Source organism: Marmota flaviventris, chromosome 3 (assembly GCF_047511675.1).
Source record: "Marmota flaviventris isolate mMarFla1 chromosome 3, mMarFla1.hap1, whole genome shotgun sequence".
NCBI lineage: Eukaryota > Metazoa > Chordata > Mammalia > Rodentia > Sciuridae > Marmota > Marmota flaviventris.
Window position 1 is genome coordinate 89,148,314 of NC_092500.1, and position 21,687 is coordinate 89,170,000.

At 37.9% G+C, this 21,687-nt stretch overlaps 1 protein-coding gene across 3 annotated transcripts in view; it reads right to left on the minus strand.

Moving 5' to 3' along the window:
- The window catches only part of Pyroxd1 (pyridine nucleotide-disulphide oxidoreductase domain 1), a 30,098-nt gene extending 29,613 nt beyond the window's left edge, over positions 1-485 (minus strand). The window contains exon 1 of one of the 3 annotated variants that reach the window (XM_071610104.1): positions 374-485. In XM_071610104.1, coding sequence (XP_071466205.1) covers positions 374-394 — 21 coding nt within the window. In that variant the 5' untranslated portion in view covers positions 395-485. Of the gene's footprint in view, positions 1-310 lie in introns of all 3 variants that reach the window. The other 2 variants (XM_027934164.2, XM_071610105.1) reach the window with 2 other exon arrangements.
- Between the last annotated feature and the right edge of the window lie 21,202 nt (positions 486-21,687).

The following is a 21,687-nucleotide window of genomic DNA, read 5'->3' on the forward strand; positions in this document are numbered from 1 at the left end:
AGGCTGAAATTTTCTGTCCAAATACAAAACCCTCTTTTCCCGGCATAACGGGGACCAGAGACTGGTTCAGCTAGGTTTGGATTCTCGGCTAATAATTTGCTTCCCACTCATCCCTGGCCTCGAGACGACGCTTGCGAGGTACTCAGGATTTTCTGTGGAAGTTACCACGCAGAGTTTAACTTCTGGGAACCCAGAAGACGCCGGGGGTAAAGGGCGGGGCGAAAGCGGGACTCATAGAATCACCAGGGAGGGGTCGCGAGAGAGAGGGGGTGGGGGGGAAGAGGCGGAGCCGCCCGCGCACCCGCCGCACCTGCTCGGCACACGTGACGCCCGCTATGCCGCCGCCCACCACTACGAACTTGCCAGTCCTCACGGGAGGGCACGCTGCCTCCATGTCCTCGAACTCTCAAGGATTTCCTGAAGGTAGTAAGGGAACTTGGGAATTCGCGTTCCCGGAAAGGAAGCCTCTGTCGGCACTCACTTCCGGCCCCTGATCTGGATACTCTGACCTACGGGTGCCTGGAAGTTCATACTTGCTCTTTGTGCGTATCTTCCGCTGGTCGCGCTTTACACGCAACAAGACATCACATGGTTTCCAGAGTTTAGTGTTACTTTTACTACTCCTGAATTTAGTTTTTCCACAAAGGTTCGATAAAGAGAAGATTAAAAAAGAAAGAAGATTGGTTTCTGTTACGGAAAGATGAATTGCTTTGAAGTTGTCATTATTTTTTTTTTCTCAAGAACTGATAGAGCCTCCCATTTTAAACTCAGTGATAGGAGGCGCCTTTGCGTCCTATCCACATGCTAGCCCACAGCTCACATTTTGTAGATGAAGAAACTGAAGCATTTGAGGAAACCTTGGGTGCCACCCATCACCTAACAACCGAAGGTTTTTTTGTGGAAGCACAAACATTCTTCATGACAAGGCAATGCAATACTATTGAACTGTTCTCTAAGACGTTAGCATTTCCATTTTCAATTTTTAGTGCAGTTAAAAATTCCAGTAATATATAGTATTGTTTGTTATCTGGTCCAAAAATGAACGTTTCTTTCAGGTTCCCAATACATAATAGAATGTGTGAGTGCTGAAAGTAATAATATCTTGTTTTTACCATTAACACCATTTTTGTGGTTTTCCTTTGGAGAAATGGCTGTTAAACTACTTTTACCATACAGTATTTACTTTATTCACTACTATTTATTTATTACCTGTCTAGTCTTGTGTAATATTACCAGATAAGTTATGTTGTATCATTAAGATACTATTTCTCAAATGGCTAATTGTAAAACTGATGCCCTTTAATTCTTTAAACTATTAAGAATAACCATTTTATATATCAGGAAAACCTACTATCTATAATTACAGATATTTACTGATACCCATAATAGTCACTGTGCTTCAGTTTACTAAGTTAAATAGTAACCAGTTGGATATGTGATTCCAGTTTTTATTTCTTGTTTAATCAAAGCATTTTCAGAAGGAAATAGTATTTTAAGCCCATTTACATTGAGTCTCACTTCTCCAGCTTATTTTCACATGAGATTCTGTGTTCCCTTTAGATTGAACTACATTTTCATTTTCCAAGATAAGCCATTTTCTTTCTTCAGGAAGAGTTTGCTTGTACGCTTTCCTCAACTACTTTCCCCTAGCTAATTCCTCATTGACTTTGGTTTCATCATTATAGGGCATTGATTTAACGTTCAAACCCCCATCTTAAAATGTTAACTGCCATCTTATGAGGAAAGTTTCGCTTTCCTGTAATTCCTCTTACCCCAATTCCCCCCACTTCATTAGTGACCTACCCCATGATAACCCTAAGCCAATCCCAGAAGGACACGACCCCTTTGCTCTGGAAAGCCCCTTGGTGCCATAGACCTAAGCCAATCCCATGTTATTCTCCACCTGCCTACCTCTGACACAAGAACCACCAAGCCTATCCCATAGCACCATAACTACAACTCTAAACCCCTACCCCACAAAAGCTGAATACCCAAACATCTCGGGGCCTCTCTCTCCTATGCAGAGATGGCTTTTATTTGTCAACTCTGATAAACTCTCCTGTATATATCTGCCTTTTCTCCATCCTTAATTTCTCATGTACCTGTTTCTTGTTTCTCACTTTCCCTTCAATCATGCCATCACTTTCTCTAAGTAGTTGTATTTAATATCCTCAAGATTGAACTAGTTGTCCTCTCTATGTATTCCAATAGCACTTTGTCATTCCCCTCATCTAGACTTACATTTTAACTATCTACTACCCAACCCCCCCACCACCATAAACTCCTTAATCTCAGGGATCAGTCCCCCTCCCCCTTGTTCAGTTAGTATGGTGTTGAACAAGAATGTGATGAATGAATTAGGAAGTGGATGGAGCATAAGACTGCCCTGAAGTCCTCCTGAAGACTTTAAAATTCATTATCCAGGGATAAGATCCTCCTGTATATTATAGCTTTCCCCTTTTATGGAGTTCAGACCCTGGAATCCAAGCTTCCAGAGTAAATGGAGGGAGATAGGTGAAGATGAGAAGGAAGCAAAGCAGTAGGAAACTCTTCTCACAAAGGCAAATGGAAGGTGAGCCCACACTCTCTTTTCCTCTTTCCATTTTGATGACTGGCCTGCCTTAGAAAGGTGTAGTGATAAAATATGCCTCCCAAATTGGCCTTAACTTTTAGAAATTTCTGCTACAAACTTTAGGGAAGAGCCTTAAGAAAAGGCTCGTAGTGTGTCTCACCTTAGTGTTCATTTCATTGTAAAGGTAGGTTGAATGTGGGAATGGGTTAAAAGTGAGATTTACATAGCTTTGAAACATGAAATCTTCAGGGAGGGCAGCAATAGGGGTCTTTGAGGGGTAGGGCAAGGGGTGAACACAGAGAAAACTGGGTTCCAAGAAATATGAGAGACAGTGCTGAGAAGCATCAGAGGAGCAGAAAAGATGGAACATCAGCTTCCTTTTAACTCCTGGATGGAAGCTTAGGAGTGAAGGACACATGAACTGGTGACTGTTTCTGAGGAGTCAAATAAGACCAATGTGTTGCTGAGAATTATGGTGTATAATTAGTGGTGGAAAAGAATAGTGGGAGGAGTTGACAAGGAAAGCTTCATAGAATAGGTGGAACTTACTCCAAACCTCAAAGGCCCAGTAGCAATTGGATACCATAAGAACAGTGTGGCAAACCAGATAAGAAATCTCAAGGACCAAAGGCTTGCTGGTGGAAATGAGCATGGGAAATACAGGAGATGGTAGAAGTTAGTAAGAGAGTTAGGGAGTTCAGAATTCATCTGGGAAAACTGAGGGAAAGAAAGCTATTTTACTTCTTCTGTTATCTTCCTTAATTTGCTTAGATATAGCCTCACATCTTCTCCTGATAGTTATCCCTACCTTTGAAAGTATTAGATCAAAACCTAACTTCCCATTCTTTTCTAAGTTGGTTTTAGAAATGTTTAAGAGTATTTAACTTATTCAGCTAGTTGATTGAAAATTGAAAAAGAACTATGAAATTTCATAAAGTTGTTAATGATTTATAGTTAAGGATTTACAGCTTTTGAGATGTATGACCTGGGTTCCAATCAGACTCCAGGTGTTCTGTGTTATATGACCATTCAGTGAGTTGCCCCATTTGAGTTTATTAGGATCTAGAGCTTTTCCATCATTCTCTCATAATTAAAAAGTCCCGTGCTACCTATTCTCAAAACCCAGACTCTCAGGCAATTTAAACTTTACCTAACTACAAAGAGGGAAGGTTTATTTCTCTTCACTTTCATTTCAAAGCTTTTCTTGCCACCAAAGTCATAGGCCAGAAACCTGACTTTGGGAATCCAGTAAATCAGGTTCAACCACGCACCCTAAAAACTAAACAGAAGAGGTAATAGTGAAAAACACAAAGGGAACTTTACAACGTAGCTGAACCCTTCAGAGTTCTTGATCCATAGGGTCCCATTGCCTTCCCTGAGTAGTAACACTGAATAAAATTCCTTTTGTACCTTTACAATGGTAATGACCATTTCTGTTGGTTTTGGGAGCAAGTGACCAGACCTGATTTACTAGATCCCCAGAGTGAGGCCCCTGGCCTAGGACTGTAGTAGCAGCTTTGGTGAGCCCAGCCAGGAGAAAGCATGCAGTTTGTTCATTAGCCACTTGGAGCTAACAGCCCTGGAATGAAGAGAACAGAAAAAGAGGGATCAGTGCAGCTACTAAAATTACATTCATTGCGGGGGGGGGGGGGGTCTCTCCATTTCTTCCCACTTAGGATGGATGCTTTTTACTTGGTGAAGCAGAGAAATGAACTTTTGAACTCTATGGGCCCTGAAGTCTGACCTCTGGTAAGTTCTCCCTGACAGTGTACATTGGGTCTTGTCCTTCTTTTTCCTTGTCCTTTGGGATATTTTGAGCAATTTGGTTTATTTTGAGCCAATTTGGGAAGAAGGGGCTCTTTTGAGAAAATTTGGGTTGTTTTGAACCAATTTGGGCTTATGCCTTTTGTCTGACCGGGAAGTTTGGAATCTAACTTTGCCATGCCTATTGAAAGGTACACATACAAACCTGGTTAGTTTGGGGAGATCTCTGTTGTGATTGGCATAAAAATGAAAAGTGCTAATTCTGTGTTTGTGTCCTATATGGATAATTTTGTCTGTCTGTTTTTTGATAGCTATAAATACATGATAAAAAGATAATTAATTATTATGGCATACCATGATCTTGTTTTTTAATACCTTTATTTTGTTTAGTTTTTTTAGGTGGTGCTGGGGATTGAACCTAGTACCTCACACTTGCTAGGCAAGTGCTCTACCACTAATTAGCATCTAATTAGCACTAATTAGCCTCTGAGTAATTTCTAATCTAACTCCAGTTTCAACCATATGTGTATACAGATGCAGCTTACTTTACACTTCTTTCCTTTTCCCCATCATTCTTACATCTTTCTTCCACCTGTCTGTATTCTTTTACCCTTTTTGTTCTATTCATCAATTTTTTTTCCCACCAAATATTTTTAGTATCAACCTGGCACTTCAAAGCTGACTACTTTTGGAATCCTGAATATGCTCCCACACTACAATGTGGGGTTCAGGGATTAATCACTAAAGTTTGGATTTGGAATGTCCCCCAAAGATTCCTGGGGGACACAGGGTAGAAAGGTTCAGAGGAGCGTTGGGGAAGTGATTGGATCATGACAGCTCTGACATCACCAGAGAGTTGACCCATTGATGGACTCATAGCTAATTGGAGTATGGAGAGGCGGTGGCCATGGTAGGAAGCAGGGCCAATTTGAATGAAGTGACTCCTTTGGGGGTGTGCCCTTGGGAACTATATTGTTCCCTGGTACCCTTACCCCACCCTCTGCTTAATGGATGCTGTGAGCTGAGCAGCTTTCTTCCACCTTGCACATTCACCTGCCTCACCTCAGGCCTGGAGTAATGGAGTTGGCCTACCATTACTGAGCCCTATACCCAGCCCTATACCATGCCCTTTTTACATGAAAGTACAGTCTGATTTAATGTGATTGTTTCATGTGTTCTTTTGTCTGTTAGTTTTGTTTTTAGAGTATGTTGATAAAATCTTTGTTTTCTATTTTATGTATGTTTGTATATATGTGTATATTGTGTGTTCTCTCCACATGATTTAAATTGGCTAATAAATAAATGAACACTCAGATACTTAAAGGATATAAATACACAACTTAGTTCATGTGATTTGAATAAATTTTCACTAATTGAGCTAATTTAAATTTGTTAGTAAGACAAAAGTAAAGATACCTTTAAAATTATTAACACAATTTTGGCCTAGGTTACTAGGTAATTGGGATTGAATTTGTCTCTGTTAAGATGTTTATAGTAAAATGTTTATTGCTTTTGAGCAGGAAAAAATGGCTTAAAATATTAGCTATGCTTGTCTGATATCTTGGTGTTTGTGGGTAACCTAAAAGTAGTTGTTAAAAAAGGATAAATTATATTTGATATAAATGGAATAAACATTTACATATGTGTTAGAAGAACACATCTGTATCATTTTTAAGTTAAAATACTGAAAAATCAATTGCTAAATGTAAATACCAGTACTCTTGGCCTTTAAAATTCTATAAGAAAAAAATATAGATTGGAGTAATTAAAAAAATAGATTTTTATAAATTGTCGGCATATGGAAAAAAAACTTTGATTTTTGTGGGTCTTCACTAAAAAGCAAGATTACTAAGAGCTAAAATTCTAATTAACAGATAAAATTCTATATGCAAAAATACAGAACATTTAATGGAATTTTAATTAAAAATATAGTTAGAATAATGTATTTCATCTTATTGGGGAGAAAAGAAGGAATTTTGTAAAGATTGTTTCAAAAGGTTAAGGGAGAAAAACCAGCAAGTAGGAAAAATAGCTATAAAAAGTTATAGGTATGGAGATATATTTTTGTAAGGAAAGTGAAAGAAAATGTTTTTGGAATCAAAAAGGATACTTGTCCTAAAGTCCAAGATGAAAAAAGGAGAGACAGAACAAATCTAGAATGGAAACAGGTTGTTCAGTGTCTAAGTAAGTTGCAGAGGGTTTGTGAAATATAAATCTTAGGAAATTTATACATAAAATTAAGTTGATTATAATTAACATAGTTAAGGTTAGCTAAGGATTTTTCTAAGGTCAAAAGTTAATGTACTGAGATCTACCCACACCGGCCTGTGCAGGCCCCAGGCCCACAACAGACCCAGGCCCCCTCTTCTCTGGCAGGGCAGACAACCGCCAGAGCCTAGCCTCTGGTGCAGGATTGCTCCTTCTGACCAGCAGACTACTGCAGGATGTCAAGCCCAGTGGGAGGTCAAGCCCAGTGGCCCAGATTCACCCACACCAACTTGCGCAGGACCCAGATCCAGGATGCAGTAGCATTCATTGAGGGACACCAGCAGGGTCTGGAAGCCCAACATCAAGGTGAGGTACAGACAATCTGCACAGGTACTACAAGAATATAGGGAAGAAACTGTAAAATCTCAGATCCACACTGCAAGAAAGGAAGACACACAGACAACATGAAAAAATAAGGGAGGAAAGTGCCCCAAACAAACCAAAACACTATAATAACGGAACCCCATGGATAGTGAAATTGATGAAATGTCAGAGAAGGAGTTCAGAAGGTTCATAATTAAAATGATCTGTGAATTAAAGAGTGACCTAAATGAGCAAATACAGGTAAAAATTGATCACTCCAACAATGAGATAAGAGAGCAAATACAAGTAGCAAAAGATTACTTCAAGAGAGAGAGAGAAACTCTGAAAAAAAAAAAAAAAACAGTCAAAATCCTTGAAATGAAGGATATAATAAATCAAATTAAAAAACTCAATAGAAAGCATAACCAACAGACTATATCACTTGGAAGAAAGAACATCAGATAATGAAGACAAAGTATACAACCTGGAAAATAAAGTCGATCACACAGTAAAGATAGTTAGAAACCATGAATTATGGGACAGCATCAAAAGACCAAATATAAGTGTTATTGGGATAGAGGAAGGCACAGAGTTTTGAACCAAAGGAATGCACAATTTCTTCAATGAGATAATATCAGAAAATTTTCCAAGCATGAAGAACAAATTGGAAAACCAAATACAAGAGGCTTATAGTACAAAATTACAACAGATCTACACCAAGGCACGTTATAATAAAAATGCCTATCATACAGAATAAGGATAGAAGCTTAAAGCTGCAAGAGAGAGGAATCAGATCACATATCAAGGGAGACCAATTCATATCTCAGCAGATTTTTCAACCCAGACCCTCAAAGCCAGGAGATCATGGAACAACATATACCAAGCTCTGAAAGTAAATGGATGCCAACCAAGAATCTTATATCCAGCAAAACTAAACTTTAGATTTGATGATGAAATAAAAACTTTCCATGATAAACAAAAGTTAAAAGAATTTACAACTAGAAAACCTGTACTACAGGCTTACATCCTCAGCAAAATATTCCAAGAGGAGGAAATGAAAAACAATGATGAAAGTCAGCAGAGGGAGAATCTAATCAAAGGAGAAACCAAGTCACATTAAATACCAAAAATAAACAAAAATGGCTGGGAATACAAATCATGTCTCAATAATAACCCTGAATATTAAAGCCCAAGGACAGAGATTCAAGAACTCATCATTGTGTTGATTTCCCTGAGCAAGGCTCTGAGGTGTCACCATGTGATGGAGTCAGGATGCACTGTGTCAGTTGGGTCTGGAGTGTTGGATCAGCTCGTGGGCCTGGTCTTTCTGAGTTTGATATGCTCATTGTAATCCTTAATTTGAATGTCAACTTGATTGAATTAAGAGATGCCAAGAGAGGATTATGGGTATGTCCATGAGCCTTGTCTAGGAATGATTGGCATGTGGGATAGCCAACTGAAATGGAGATGCTCCCTAAGCATGGGCAGCACTGCTCAATAGACTAATGGCTTGGATGGAATAAAAATTGGAAGAACAAGGAAGCAGCAGCAGATGCAAGCTCAGTTCTTCTTGAATGGGTTCCTGATTGCTAAGCAATTATCTGAGGAGATTGTACTCTTGCTTCTTCACTCTTCCAAAGCAAATTCTCCAGAAGCCTTCAGTCTCAGAAGGGAATTCAGCCTCTTGGATTGTGGAGCTACTGATTCTTTCAGCTCTCCAGCCTGCAGGTGGCCATTGTGAACTATTCAGCTTCTGGTCTCATAAACCAACCTAATAAGTCCCCCTTTTATACTTATACTTCCTGTTGCTTCTGTTTCTCTAGAGAACCCTGGCTAATAAGCTCATGCATCCATGTGCTTCTGAGTAAGTAAGTTCTCAGGTGGTCATTTTTAATGACATGATTAATGTACTTACCAGTATGTACCTCACGGTTGTGCTGGGGGTTGTTAATTGTGCAAACAAGGCATAGAGTCATTCCACCTCCAGGTGTATAGTCAAACCCAAAATGGAGTAGCTTATGGCAAACTCCTGCTTTACAAGATGAGTAGACCAGGTTTGGGCAGCCTGAGGACTGCTCTTGCATGCAGCATGGAGTCACTCAGAGCAGGGCACAGCCTGCTCTCCACACTTTCTGTTCCCTTCTTGAGGCTTCAGTACTCCTCTATGACATGTTTTGCTAGCAGTGTGTTTTGTTTCATTTTTGAGGATTATTATAATTGTTACTAATAATCCTGTACATGATGGTCATTTCTAGAGAGTCAGGAATTAGTTTTATTGTTTAAATCTCAGCTCTGGTACTTAGAGAAAGACTTCAACCCAGTTTATTATTGTATCTGATTGAAATAATGAACTGGTACAAGTCCCAGAATATCTCCTGAGTGGATGGTGTTTGTGGAAGGCTTCACTGAATGAATGTTGGGAAGAGACAGGAGACCCAGGGGAGCCCACAGAGTTGTACCACATGTGTGGATGACTTGCATGAGATTTAACCCAGGGATTTTGCCCAGGGGTGCTTAACTGCTTAGCCATTTTTATTTTTAATTTTGAAACAGGGTCTTGCTAAGTTGCCTTGGGCCTTGGGGAGTTGTTGAGGCTGGCTTTGAACTCATGATCCTCCTGACTTAGTGTCACGAGGGAGCAAAATTGCAACATATGCATTCGAGGGGAGAAATAAAGAATGTCCACATGCTTCTGCCCCTTTCAATGCTTTATTCACTCAAATTACTCAATACAGTTTCACTCTATAGGTTCTTAATCAAGAAAACGACAATCCTTAATGGTAGGCACTGCAATAGACATAATCAACTCACAGCAAACAATACTAGATTAATTCTAAGCACTGAAAAACACACTTAATTATGACAGGCTAATAACAGACATTCCTTTGCATGTTAAGTTCAAATGTCAGATCAAAAGTCTTAGGCTTTATGTCCAGCAGATGCACACTCAATCAGACCTGGTGATCAGGTCCGGAACCAAGGCAGGCTTTTCCTGGCATGGAGTGGATGACCAGTTGAGGAGAGGGTCGTAGGGAGAAAGTTGCGGCTCTCACAAGGGTCCAGACAAGGCGGTAGAGTTTGAGAGTGGTGAGGATCATGCAGAGAATCAGGAACAATGAAAAGTGATGGGATGTCAGTTCCTCATCAGGCTCTCCAGCTCGAGTGCATCCTTGTTTATGCTGGCTGAATCCCTGTTCATTTGCTGTATTATTTATACTAAAATTTGGGGCTTTTGGCCCCCCTTTCAATCTTTATCAGCTACCACCAGATTTCCCAGTGACATCATTTACCCTGGGGTCAGAAACATCTGGTCTGGTGGTCTCCACCCTGATCTTCTGGCCTTTCCCTCTTATCAGGTGAGGACAGTTTGCCAGGGGCTTCACTCTGTTTATCAGGGTGAGGGCAAGTATCTTGTTTGAGGCCATACTGGAGGGCTCTGTGGGTGTACCTGGTGAGACTGCAGGTTTCAAACTGGAGTTTTTAAAATGGAGTTGCTTAGGCTCAGGCCTAAGGCCATCCTCACACTTAGACTCCCAAACTGCTGGGATTACAGGCATGTACCACTGCATTTGGCAGTTGTACCTTTCTTGACCATTCCTCTTTGTTTACCCTCTAACTGCATTGGCTTTCTTTCTATTCTTTAAACATCAACACAAAAGAATGGCTACTTCCTTCATGCCACAGGGCCTTTACACATGCCTCTTCTATTGATGGGAATCTTTGCACACTTCTAGTTCTCATCGTGATAAGAAGAGATGAGGAATTTTTTCTGGTCATCCTCTATCACCTGCTTTGTGTTTTGGTTAGTATATGAGCTTTTCCCCCAAAGCTCTTGTGTTAATGAAGGAGTGTTCAGAGGTAAAGTGTTTGGCTTGTGAGAGCTGTAACCTAATCAGTTCACCCTAGTTTGAATGATTGGGTAGAAACTGTATGTAGGTGTGTCTTGGCTGGAGATGGTGGGCAATGGGGGCATGTCCTGGAAGGGTGCATCTTCTATGTGCCTTCAGCCCTGCTTCCTGGACCAGTCAAGAGCATCTTTGCTTTGTTGGTCCTTCCTCCATGATGTGTTGTCTCACCTTGGGCCCATAGTAACAAAGTTGGCCTTCTATCAACTGAGACCTCTGAAAATATGAGCCTGAAATAAACTTTTCCTCCTCCTCCAAAAAAAAAAAAAAATGTAATGCAGTCTGCTGTCATAAATAAATAAATAAATAAATAAATAAGTTAATGTACTGATATAAGACCAAAATCTGTTTCTTTGTACCTAAAACCATAAAGTTTTCTTAAAAACTCATCCGCTCTTATAACATTTACAATGAACAAAAATAAAAATTTTGTGTTTCATCAAGATAATGTTTTGTGTCTAATTAGATGATCATTATTTAGGAAACTAAGCCTTCAAAGATTTTTGATTTAAGTACCTGCCTGAAAGTCTTTTAAATGATTGCTTTATATGTCTGGTTAAATAAAAATTGTTATTTTTAGGTTATGGTAGTATATTTGACACACCAAATATATGTGACTAGAGATATGTTTACCTATGTGGGCTAAATACGTTTTTCTGAGTCTGGTCTAAATGTTATGTAAAAGTTTGTAAAATTAAACCTCTGTAGGTTTAATATGGGCAAGGCAATCAATGAATGCTCTCTTCTATACAAGGTATGTGTCTATCTGGACCCTTAACATATAAAATAGTCAGTGAAACTTTTGGCATTTACATCTATTTACCTTGATTAAATAAACATTTGTTATTTTATACATGAGATGCACTTGAACATACAGTAATACGTATAAGAGGTCTAAGCCTATCTTTATTTTCATCACTGCTTTTAACTGTGTGAACCAGTCATTACAGTTATCTTTTGGAATCGTGAATTCTGAAATTTACTTTCAAAGTTGGAGCTGTGTTAATCTAAGGACATCTGTGTAACTGTGATGCTAATTATCACTGGCTTCTTTGTATGCTAAAATATTCATGTTCTCCAAATGTACAACCATTTTAAAAATGTAAAGTTTGTGAGAGTATTTTATCAAACTGGTGTCCTCCAAACTAAAATTTGTTAGTAGTGGTAGCCTTTTTCAGGCTTATATAAAAATATCAAATTTAGATGGGCATTTATTTATGTTACTTAATGTTTCATAACCGGATGAAAGTAGCCTGTTATCAATAATTTACATATGAAGAATTATATTACTCTTTATGTTGGAGTGGAAATTTAATTGTAATTTTGGAAATTTAATAAGGAGAACCTGATTTGTTTTAAAGGTTGGCATTGTGGAACTTGGAAACCTTTTATAGCTTTTTCCATAGGGAAAGAAATTAAGAGCTCTCTTAGGCTTTCTGTTTGATTCGCATTTCAGATGTGGTACTATTATGTTAACTGATATTCAGACAGAATCAGAAAACAATGTGTGAACTTTCTTTTCTTATACTAGTACGTAGACTATTTTAAAAGGGAGCAAAGATTAGCTTCAAATGTCAAAAGGCCAGCCACACTTATGGAGTAAGGCTTTGCCTTTTTGCCCTGCTCCATTTTAGGATGGCCCCAAAGTAAGCTAAAGTTAAGCTCATTTAATGTTCTGCTCAAAAGGACAAAGTTTTTTTTTTTTTTTTTTTTGTAAAGATGACTGTGATCCAAAAATAGAAAGAAATATGATACAAAAATAAGTAAGGGTTTGGGTAACTTATAAGAGGTATTTAAAGATTGTAAAAAGGTCTTTAAAAAATAGAACCTATAATTTGTTTGAGTTGATATATTATAGGTTTTGTAGTAGCTAAGTAGATATCAAAGATACAATAGTGTTATTATAAAATTGTGTTTCATGGTTCAGAGCTATTATATGAATTGAATGTAAGATTTCTTTTTGTATATTTCTTGTTAAACTTCATAACTGTTGCCTCTTCATGTTTTGCAGAAGTACAATTTCTTACAAAATAACCTAAGTTAATTTTGGGCAATAAACTATCACTTTTAGGACAAATAGGATATGATACTGACTGCCAGTACTAACACTGACTCCAGTTAAATGGAAGGGGTACCTATAAAACTATAGTTGTAAAAAATTAAAATTAATTACTCTCACTTCAAGACTGGTAGAATTGGCTTCCTAATTTGCTCTCCAAGATTTGGAAACTAAGGTCAAGGAAAATAAAAAAGCTTAAAAAAGTAGCCAATATTTTTGCCCTTGCCTTTCAAGGTCAGCCAGGCCCCAGGGAATTATGTGACCCCTGTAAGGGCCCTGCAACTCCAGTGAGTCACCTGACTTCCTAATTCTGGGAGATTGTGAGAACCCAAGAGATAGGAAGTCCAACCAGTATACATTCTGCAAAGAGGAGGTCATTGAAGAGACAAATGTCCCTAACATTGCTAAGGAAAGCCACCTGTGGCCAACAAGACCCTGGCCTATCTGGAAGCTGGCATAACTAGTAGAGAAAAAGACTGAAGAGCCAGTGGCTTCTCACAAGTTCTCCAAAATAACCCCTGAGGAGTCTCAACTGATTTTAGCAGTAGGATAAAGAGATTAATTTTGACCAACATAGATGTTACCTAATTGGTCTTGAATACCCAACAGGGAAATATGACCAAAGACAAATGTACTAATATGAGAGTAAAAGAAAAGTCAAAGAGCAATCATGCATGGACAATTTAAAGGGAAAGATAGTGGCCCTTTCAAATATCACTTGAAATGTGCATTTGTGTCAGTGCTATCAAAAGTAAGTAAAGCCCAAAAACTATGGAGAAGAGGTTCTTTTTGTGTGATTGGCTAATACCAAAGCCCTTTGGCCAGGCACCTCCACACAGAATATTGAATTCATAGCTTAGATAAGGACCCTCTATTTAGATAAAAACAAGGAAATAACTATTTTTTCAGACCCAAAATACAAGTTTTCAGTATTATATACTCACAGAACTATTTAGAAGGAGAGACAACCCTGTACAGAGTTTATTTAGTTGGATATCTTCAGACTTTGACTTTCATATTCTTCTTTATAATTTATGATGGTATTTCTACTTTTATGCTTAATAATCTGTCTCTTTTTGTATATATATTCAGTGATTGCTCAAAGACTAGTTATTACTGGACCAAGAAATTTGCGGAGCCAGATTGGCTGACAGGCTAGTTCCCTCAAGATTGAGGAATGGACAAAAGATGGGGGAATTGTAACAAGGAGTTAATATTCTTCACTTTTGCCAACATATGTCTCATGGGTAGCTAAAAGCAAGATTAAAAACTTAGCATCTCTGCCTTCATTTTGCATCCATCTTCTTTATATCCAGTCAGCTTGGGTTCCAGGAACAAGGTGTGATCTGATAAACATCTTGTGATAGTTGAAGCTACCACTCAGCAGCTTTCTTATCTGGGACTAGGCTGTTGTTTCTCAAAGCTCTATTTTCTACCAATTTCTCTTCTCTTTCTATACTTCATCAGCATATCTGCTCTTAGTTGCCTATTAAATATGTGTTTTACCTACTTCCTTACCAATAGAACCCCAAGTTTCTTTGACAAAGTGTCACCTAAGAACACTTGTCTGCCAAGACTTTTTTTTTTTTTTTTTTTTGATGAGGTGTTCATGTGAAACAGTTCCATTCAATGAGTTTAGTGGGTGTCAGCCAGGGATTTGGGGAGTCTTTGATCTCTTGATATGGTTACTGCTAGTACCTTTATCTTTTTTCTTCTTCATTCTTCCTGTCTGGATGTGGATATGAGATTAGGGTAGAGCAGACATCTTGCATCTTGTTAGAAATAGATTCCAATTTGTCACTATTTCTATATTGAGATTGCTCAGCAGTGAGCAAGAAGTGTGTCACTGCGTAGAATGACTTACAATTAATACTTGTGTGTGTGTGTGTGTGTGTGTGTGTATCTGAGATCACAAGTAGGTAGATGAAGCCTCATATAATAATGATGTGGAAGGGATGAATGGAAAGATCTTTTTCTAAAGGCTTAATTAAACCACTTTTAAAACATTGAATTAACTACCGTCAGACCTCTCATTGCCTGAAACAATTTTTTTTTTTTTGTACCAGGGATTGAATCTTGTATGTTTTTAAGTCCCTATTAGTTCTCTGTTGCTTATCACTGGACATAAGGTAGTGTCTGTTATGGTTTGGTTCTGCAATGTCCCCTGACAAACTCACGTGTTAGGAAATGCAGGCATGTTCAGCAATAAAATGGTTAGATTATGAGAACTGTAAACTCATTAGTGGATTAATTTGAATGGACTACTGTGTGGTAACTGTAGGCAGGTGGGGCATGGATGGAGAAATTAGGTCACTGGAGATGTGGCCTGAACCTTATCTGTCCATGGCCCCTTCTCTCTGCTTCACAGACACTACAAGAAGAGGAAATTTCCTCTGCTGTGCCCTTACCTCAAGTTCAGAGCAATGGAGTGGGCAAACCATGGACTACACCTCTGAAACCATGAGTCCAAAATAAACTTTTCCTACTCTAAGTTGTTCTTGTCAGGTATTTTGGTCACAGCAATAAAAAGTTGACTAACACAGTGTCCCTTTTATTGTTGGATATTTTGGTCACAGCAATGAAAAGCTGACTAACACAGCATCCCTAAGGACATATTCATTTGATTAAGCCATATTTATTCCTATTGCTCCTCTCAGATTTTCCTTTCATGTACTATTTTAAAGTATATAAAAAATGAAGATAACATTTGCATTATTTGCAAAGCCAAAAAATGCTTTTTTAGTTCAAAAGAGTTTAATGATTTATTCTTCTATTTTCAGTATGATTTATCTGCAAATTTTGCTGTAAGTATGATGCAATTTACTGTTTGGCAACCTTGGTGACAATTTGATTTCCTTACACCATTACCTGATCATGCTTCTATCAATTCATGTTAATTGCTCCTACAAATCCAGTCCATATTAATCTTTTTGTGTGCTTGCATTGTGGAAGAATATGACATATTCTGTTAGACATAGATTTGCCACCATTCCTGTATTAAGAATTTTAATAGTGAGCATGAAGTCTGCCACTGTGCAGACTAACTTATAATTAATACCTGTGTATATCTATACGTGTATCTATATCTAGATGTATATATCTGATTGAGATATCAAGTAGTTATGTAAGTGTAACAGTTTCCAAGGCAATGGCATTGTTTTATTACCAATTGCATGGATTTCTATTTAAAGTTTAATATGGTAAACTTCCTAGTCTGGATATATTTCTTCAGTTTCCTAGGAATTTGTATTAACCAAAATTAAGCAAATATGCTCATTAAGCACATATTATTTCTGTAAAGAAAACATTGAATAGAATGAATTAAGATAAATATATTTGGGTTATGCAAATGCAAGTCAATATAATCATTCTAAAGTCATTTGAAAGTCTTTAAATTGTTATCTTTTATTATTTATCCATTTAACAAATATATGCACTTGTTATACACTAGAAATTGGTCTGGCCACTTGGGATATAGCTGTGAAAAAAACAGATATTTCTGCTGTTGCAGGGAAAGAATACATACATACATATATACAGAGTTTTTATGTTCGCTTTTCATCTCTGTGACCAAAACACTCCACCAGAACAACCTAGAGGAGGAAAAGTGTATTTTGTGCTCACAATTTCAGAGGTTTAGTCCATGATCAGCTAATTCTATTGCTGTGGGCCTGAGGTGAGACAGAATATCATGGTGAAAAGGTGTGGTGGAGAATGCTGTTCATCTCATGGCAGCCAGAAAGCAGAGAGACAGAGAGATCGAGGCATTAGGGACAAATTATAAATCCCAAAGGCATGCCCTCAGTGACCTATTTCCTCTAGACATATTCCACCTGCCAGTAGTTACCACCCAGTAGTACAGTAGTACTTTCAAATTATTCACTGATCAGGTTATACCACTCATAATCTGATCATTTGACTTATGAATATTTCTGCGCTGTCTCATATGTGCGCTTTTGGGATTCATTTCACATCTCAACCATAAGAGCTTTATGGACTGTGGGTCTTGAGCAGATTGATGGGCAAAAATGCGAAGGCCCAAAAACCATGTGGCATGGAGGAAGCCAGTCTGGTTGGAACAGACTACATGAGGGGGAACAAAGTACCATAAGAGGTGAAAGAGGATCAGGGAAGGGTGCACAGATTAACTAGAGCTTTTCAAACTGTGTAAGAGCTTTGGCGTTTATTTAGTGAAAACAGAGTCTTTGGAGGGCTGTGAGCAGAAAGACATGTTCTGAAGGCAAGGTCAACAGAGATAAAATGCAGCAGATAAGACGTGTTGGCTTGCACCAGTGACAAATATTTAAATTCTGAATCTGTTTTGGAGGAAGAATCAATAGGATTTGAAGAGACTGGCAATATAATTATTATTTACTAGATAATTCTAAAACTGAAAAGGCAAGCTTATGCCAAAATAAACCAAAACTATTCTGGAAAAAAATGGTACATAAGATAATATTCATTTGTGACCTTGAAAAGAGTCTTTTTCCCTTTTGGATAACAATTTTTACTTTCCTATACTCTTAAATCCATTCCATTCAGGCTTTTCCCCCACAAGCCATGGAAATGGATATGTCTTATAATTGTTTACCTTTGGTAAAAATGTCCTCTGGGCAAAAGCAGCATTGCATGATGAGAGAGAAATGTCAAGAGCAAAAGGAAATATTGCTCCAAAGTTTTTGGCTTGTGTAACCAGAAGAATGCCATTCTTTTCACTGACATGGAGAAACCTAAAGATGTAACAGGGCCTATTGTCATTTTTCCCTTGCTTACTCCCTCCCTCCTTTTTCCCTTCTTCCTTCCTTACTCTTTTCCTTCCTTTGGAGATGAAAGAAGGGGGATATCAGTTCTGTTTTTTATGTTAAGTTTCATATGTCCATTAGAGATCCATTGCAAGTGTTGAGTAGGTGTATATCGGAAGTTCAGTAGTAATGTCTGGGCTTGATATATCTATTTGGGTATCGTCCACCTATAGGTGCTATTTAAAAATCATTAGACTGAATGAAATCACCAAGACAGTAAGTTTAGATGGAGTAGAGAAGAGGGCTAAGAAGTAAACCAGTTTTCCAGTGTTAAAAAATCATGTGAAAGAGAAGAGTTTACCAAAAGATTCTGAAAAACGTGACCAGTAAGGTAGGAGAGAAACAAGAGAATACAACATCTTGGAATCCCAGCATTGAAGAATTTCTAGTGGAAGGGAATGATAGACTGTCAAATGCTCTTGATAAGTCTAATAGGATAAAACTGAGACATGTCTACTGGATTTAGTAATGGAGAAGTCATTGCCAGGTTGACCATTTAACTTATCTTCTACTCTTGACCTTTTTGAAACAGAAATAGAGGTATTAAATATGATGTCAGGACAATAGGCATAAGCCATAACTATCCTGGGCAAAACTCAACAAAAGGTCACCCTAGTCACTAGTGGCCTTTAAAAGTACATTTTGTTCCCTTTTATAGAAATGTTTCTTCTTTTTTCTTGAATTCACTCTAGTCAGGATTTTGTATCTACAATATACAGAAATGAATCAGGTTTGTGATTGTTTATCCTAGAAAGTGTCTTCTGGACAAAAAACAAACAATGAATGCTAGAATTATATTTCCTTTGTTTTCTGATGGATTTTAGGCAGTAAATTGCTCATGCTTAAATATATGTGTACGTATGTATATATGTAAGTGTGTATGCTTTTGTGTGGATTAGTGTTTTTTACACTTGAAGTGTGAATTTTGGTCTTATTTTATCTAGTTCAGGGTAAGCAAACTTTTCTTATTAAGACCCTAAAAGTAAATATTTTTTATTTTGAAGACTATATTGTAATTCTCATAATTATCCAACTCTGTCATTGAAGCATGAAAGTAGCCATGGACAATAAGTAAATGAATTAGCATGGCTGTGTTCTGAAATAATTTTATTGTGGATTTTGAAATTTGAATTTCACATAACTGTTTCATGCTTTTTGGATTTTAAGCTTTCTATATTGAGATGATTAAAAAAATTCCCATGAATTTATAAGAAATAATATAGAAAAATCCATGTAGTATTTACCCAGTTTTCCTCCGTGATAACATCTTGAAAAACTGCAGTGAAATATCACAAAAAAATATTGACATCTTACTTGCAAGGTGCAGAACATTTTAACCATCATAAGGAACTCCTCATGTTTCTGTTTTATAGCTACACCCACTTCTTTCCCACTCCTGTCCCCTCCTAATCTCCCTGGTAACTACTAATCTGTTCTCCATTTCTGTAACTCTGTCCTTTAAAGAATGTTATATAAATGTAATCAGACAACAAGTAACCTTTTGGAGTTGAACTTTTCAGTTGGCATATGATCTGGAGATTCAATTGAGCATTGATTGTTAAACCTGTTTTAGCCAGTTTTCTTTGATGTCTCTTCAGAAAAAGAAAAGATAGTGCCACATCTTGCCTGCCAGGTGAAGGTGGAAGTCCAGGCTTACCACATGGCCTTCACTGGTAGCTGGAATGAAACTGGGGACTCCTCTTTACTGTTGGGAGAGGATGAGTGTTCTGGTTCCCCAAATGGCTTCCTCAGTGGAGATTGTTTCCGTACTCCTGAGAGATGGTGAAAGTCCTGATTCTCGACTGTTTCTTTTGATACTACTTAGTAGGGAAAGGAAGAGGCACCTCATTATTCTTGGTTTGGGAGTATGTTTAGATTTTCCATGTAATATCTACTGACACTACTGATATCGTGGTGGTTGCATGGGGGTTCATACAAGCTTGCAAGGTTGAAAGTCCTGGTTCCAACTTTATCCTCTTTGATATCACCCCAGTGAGGATGTTGGGGCACCTTATTATAGCCTCTCAATGGTGTAAGTCTAGGTCCTTACTCTACCTTTATTGGCATGAATGGGTATAGGACCACAATTTTTTCTCTGGAATTTATCTGGAGTAGAGCAGTTACTATCTAAAAGTTTCCTGTTTGGCTAGGCTGCCCCTTTCTGGATCCTTCAGCTAAAGAGAACAAAGGTGTTCTCTCTCTCTCCCAATCCTGCCCCTCTCTGTTCTGTGCGCATTGTTGCTTCTGATTTGCTGACTTTGTACGCATAAAGTCTTGGATATATAAGACAAATAAACAAAACTAAGAAAACTAGAAAATTAACCACCATGTCATTGCTAGGGTCCAAAAGTCCATAGCTGGCCTACTTTCTTTTCTCCACCTTCCAGTATTTTTTGTTGTTATATATCTTGGGTTATTAGTTATGCTTAATAGGAAGAACTGGGAAAAGTATATCTACTTAAATTCCTAGAGCTTTAGCATATCAAATCTCCTGTGATTTTTATGTGCTACTGAATATTATTCTTAAAACATTTTTTCCAGTCATTTAAAAATAAAAAAAAAATACTCTTGGCTTACAAGCCACACAAAAACAGGTCATGAGCCAAATTTGGCCCACAGGCTACACTTTACTAATTTCCTACTCTAGATCATCATTATAGTAGTGTAAACCCTTTTATCTCTTCAGATTTTTATACATGACTGTTGTATGTTCCTTGTATTAATTTTCCAGTATGTACAGTTCTCAGTAGTCTGCTTCTGCTTGTTATTTTTTTCTGATTCCCACTCAAAGGATTTGTCTTTCCATTGTTCATGGAGCCAATCATTTGATATTTTTTTAAAATATCTATTTCTTCGTTGTAATTTGACACAATACTTTTATTTATTTTTATGTGGTGCTGAGGATCGAATCTTGCATGTGCTAGATGAGCACTCTACTGCTGAGCCACAACCCCAGCCCCAATCATCTTATCTTAATCATGTACCTGAACTGAGGAACATTTTTCTCCAGGTAAGAATTCCTTCTGCTTCTGTTGATACTCAGGGCCACTGACTTGGAAACTTCCTCTAAAGTTTTGGCTCTATGTAAGTCTCAGGTAAGCTTCCCTCTGCTGTTTCTGGCTTAAGGTATAGTGTCTACATACTAATATTTCTCATTTTATCTTTTAAGCAATCCAGGTGCAGTGTGGGCATGGGAATGGAACATCAAGTTGTAGACATCCCCTCCCTCTGTGGAGACTCATGCTGTGTTTCAAAAACATTTTTTTTCTTTTTTTTAAAATTGATTTTATTTTTTAAATACATGACAGTGGAATGCATCACAATTCTTATAACACATATAGAGCACAATTTTTCCTATTTCTGTTTGCATATAAAGTATGTTCACACTAATTCAAGACTGCATACATGTATTTTGGATAATGATGTCCACCACATTCCACCATCATTGCTAACCCCCTGCCCCGTCTCTTCCCCTCCCACCCCTCTGCCCTGTCTAGAGTTCATCTGTTTCTCCCATGCTCCCCCTCCCTACCCCACTATGAGTCAGACACCTTATATCAGAGAAAACATTCTGCATTTATCTTTTTGGGATTGGCTAACTTCACTTAGCATTATCTTCCCCAACTCCATTTATTTATTGCTTTTATTGCTGAGTAACATTTCATTGTGTATATATGCCACATTTTTTATCCATTCCTCTATTGAAGGGCATCTAGGTTGGTTCCACAGTTTAGCTATTGTGAATTGTGCTGCTATAAACATTGATGTGGCTGTGTCCCTATAGTATGCTGTTTTTAATTGGGTATAGGCCGAAGAGAGGGAAAGCTGGGTCAAATGGTAGTTCCATTCCCAGTTTTCCAAGGAATTTTCATACTGCTTTCCATATTGGCTGCAACAAATTTGCAGTCCCACCATCAATGCATTAGTGTACCTTTTCCCCCACATCCTCGCCAACACTTATTCTTGTTTGACTTCATAATAGCTGCCATTCTGACTGGAGTGAGATGATAATTT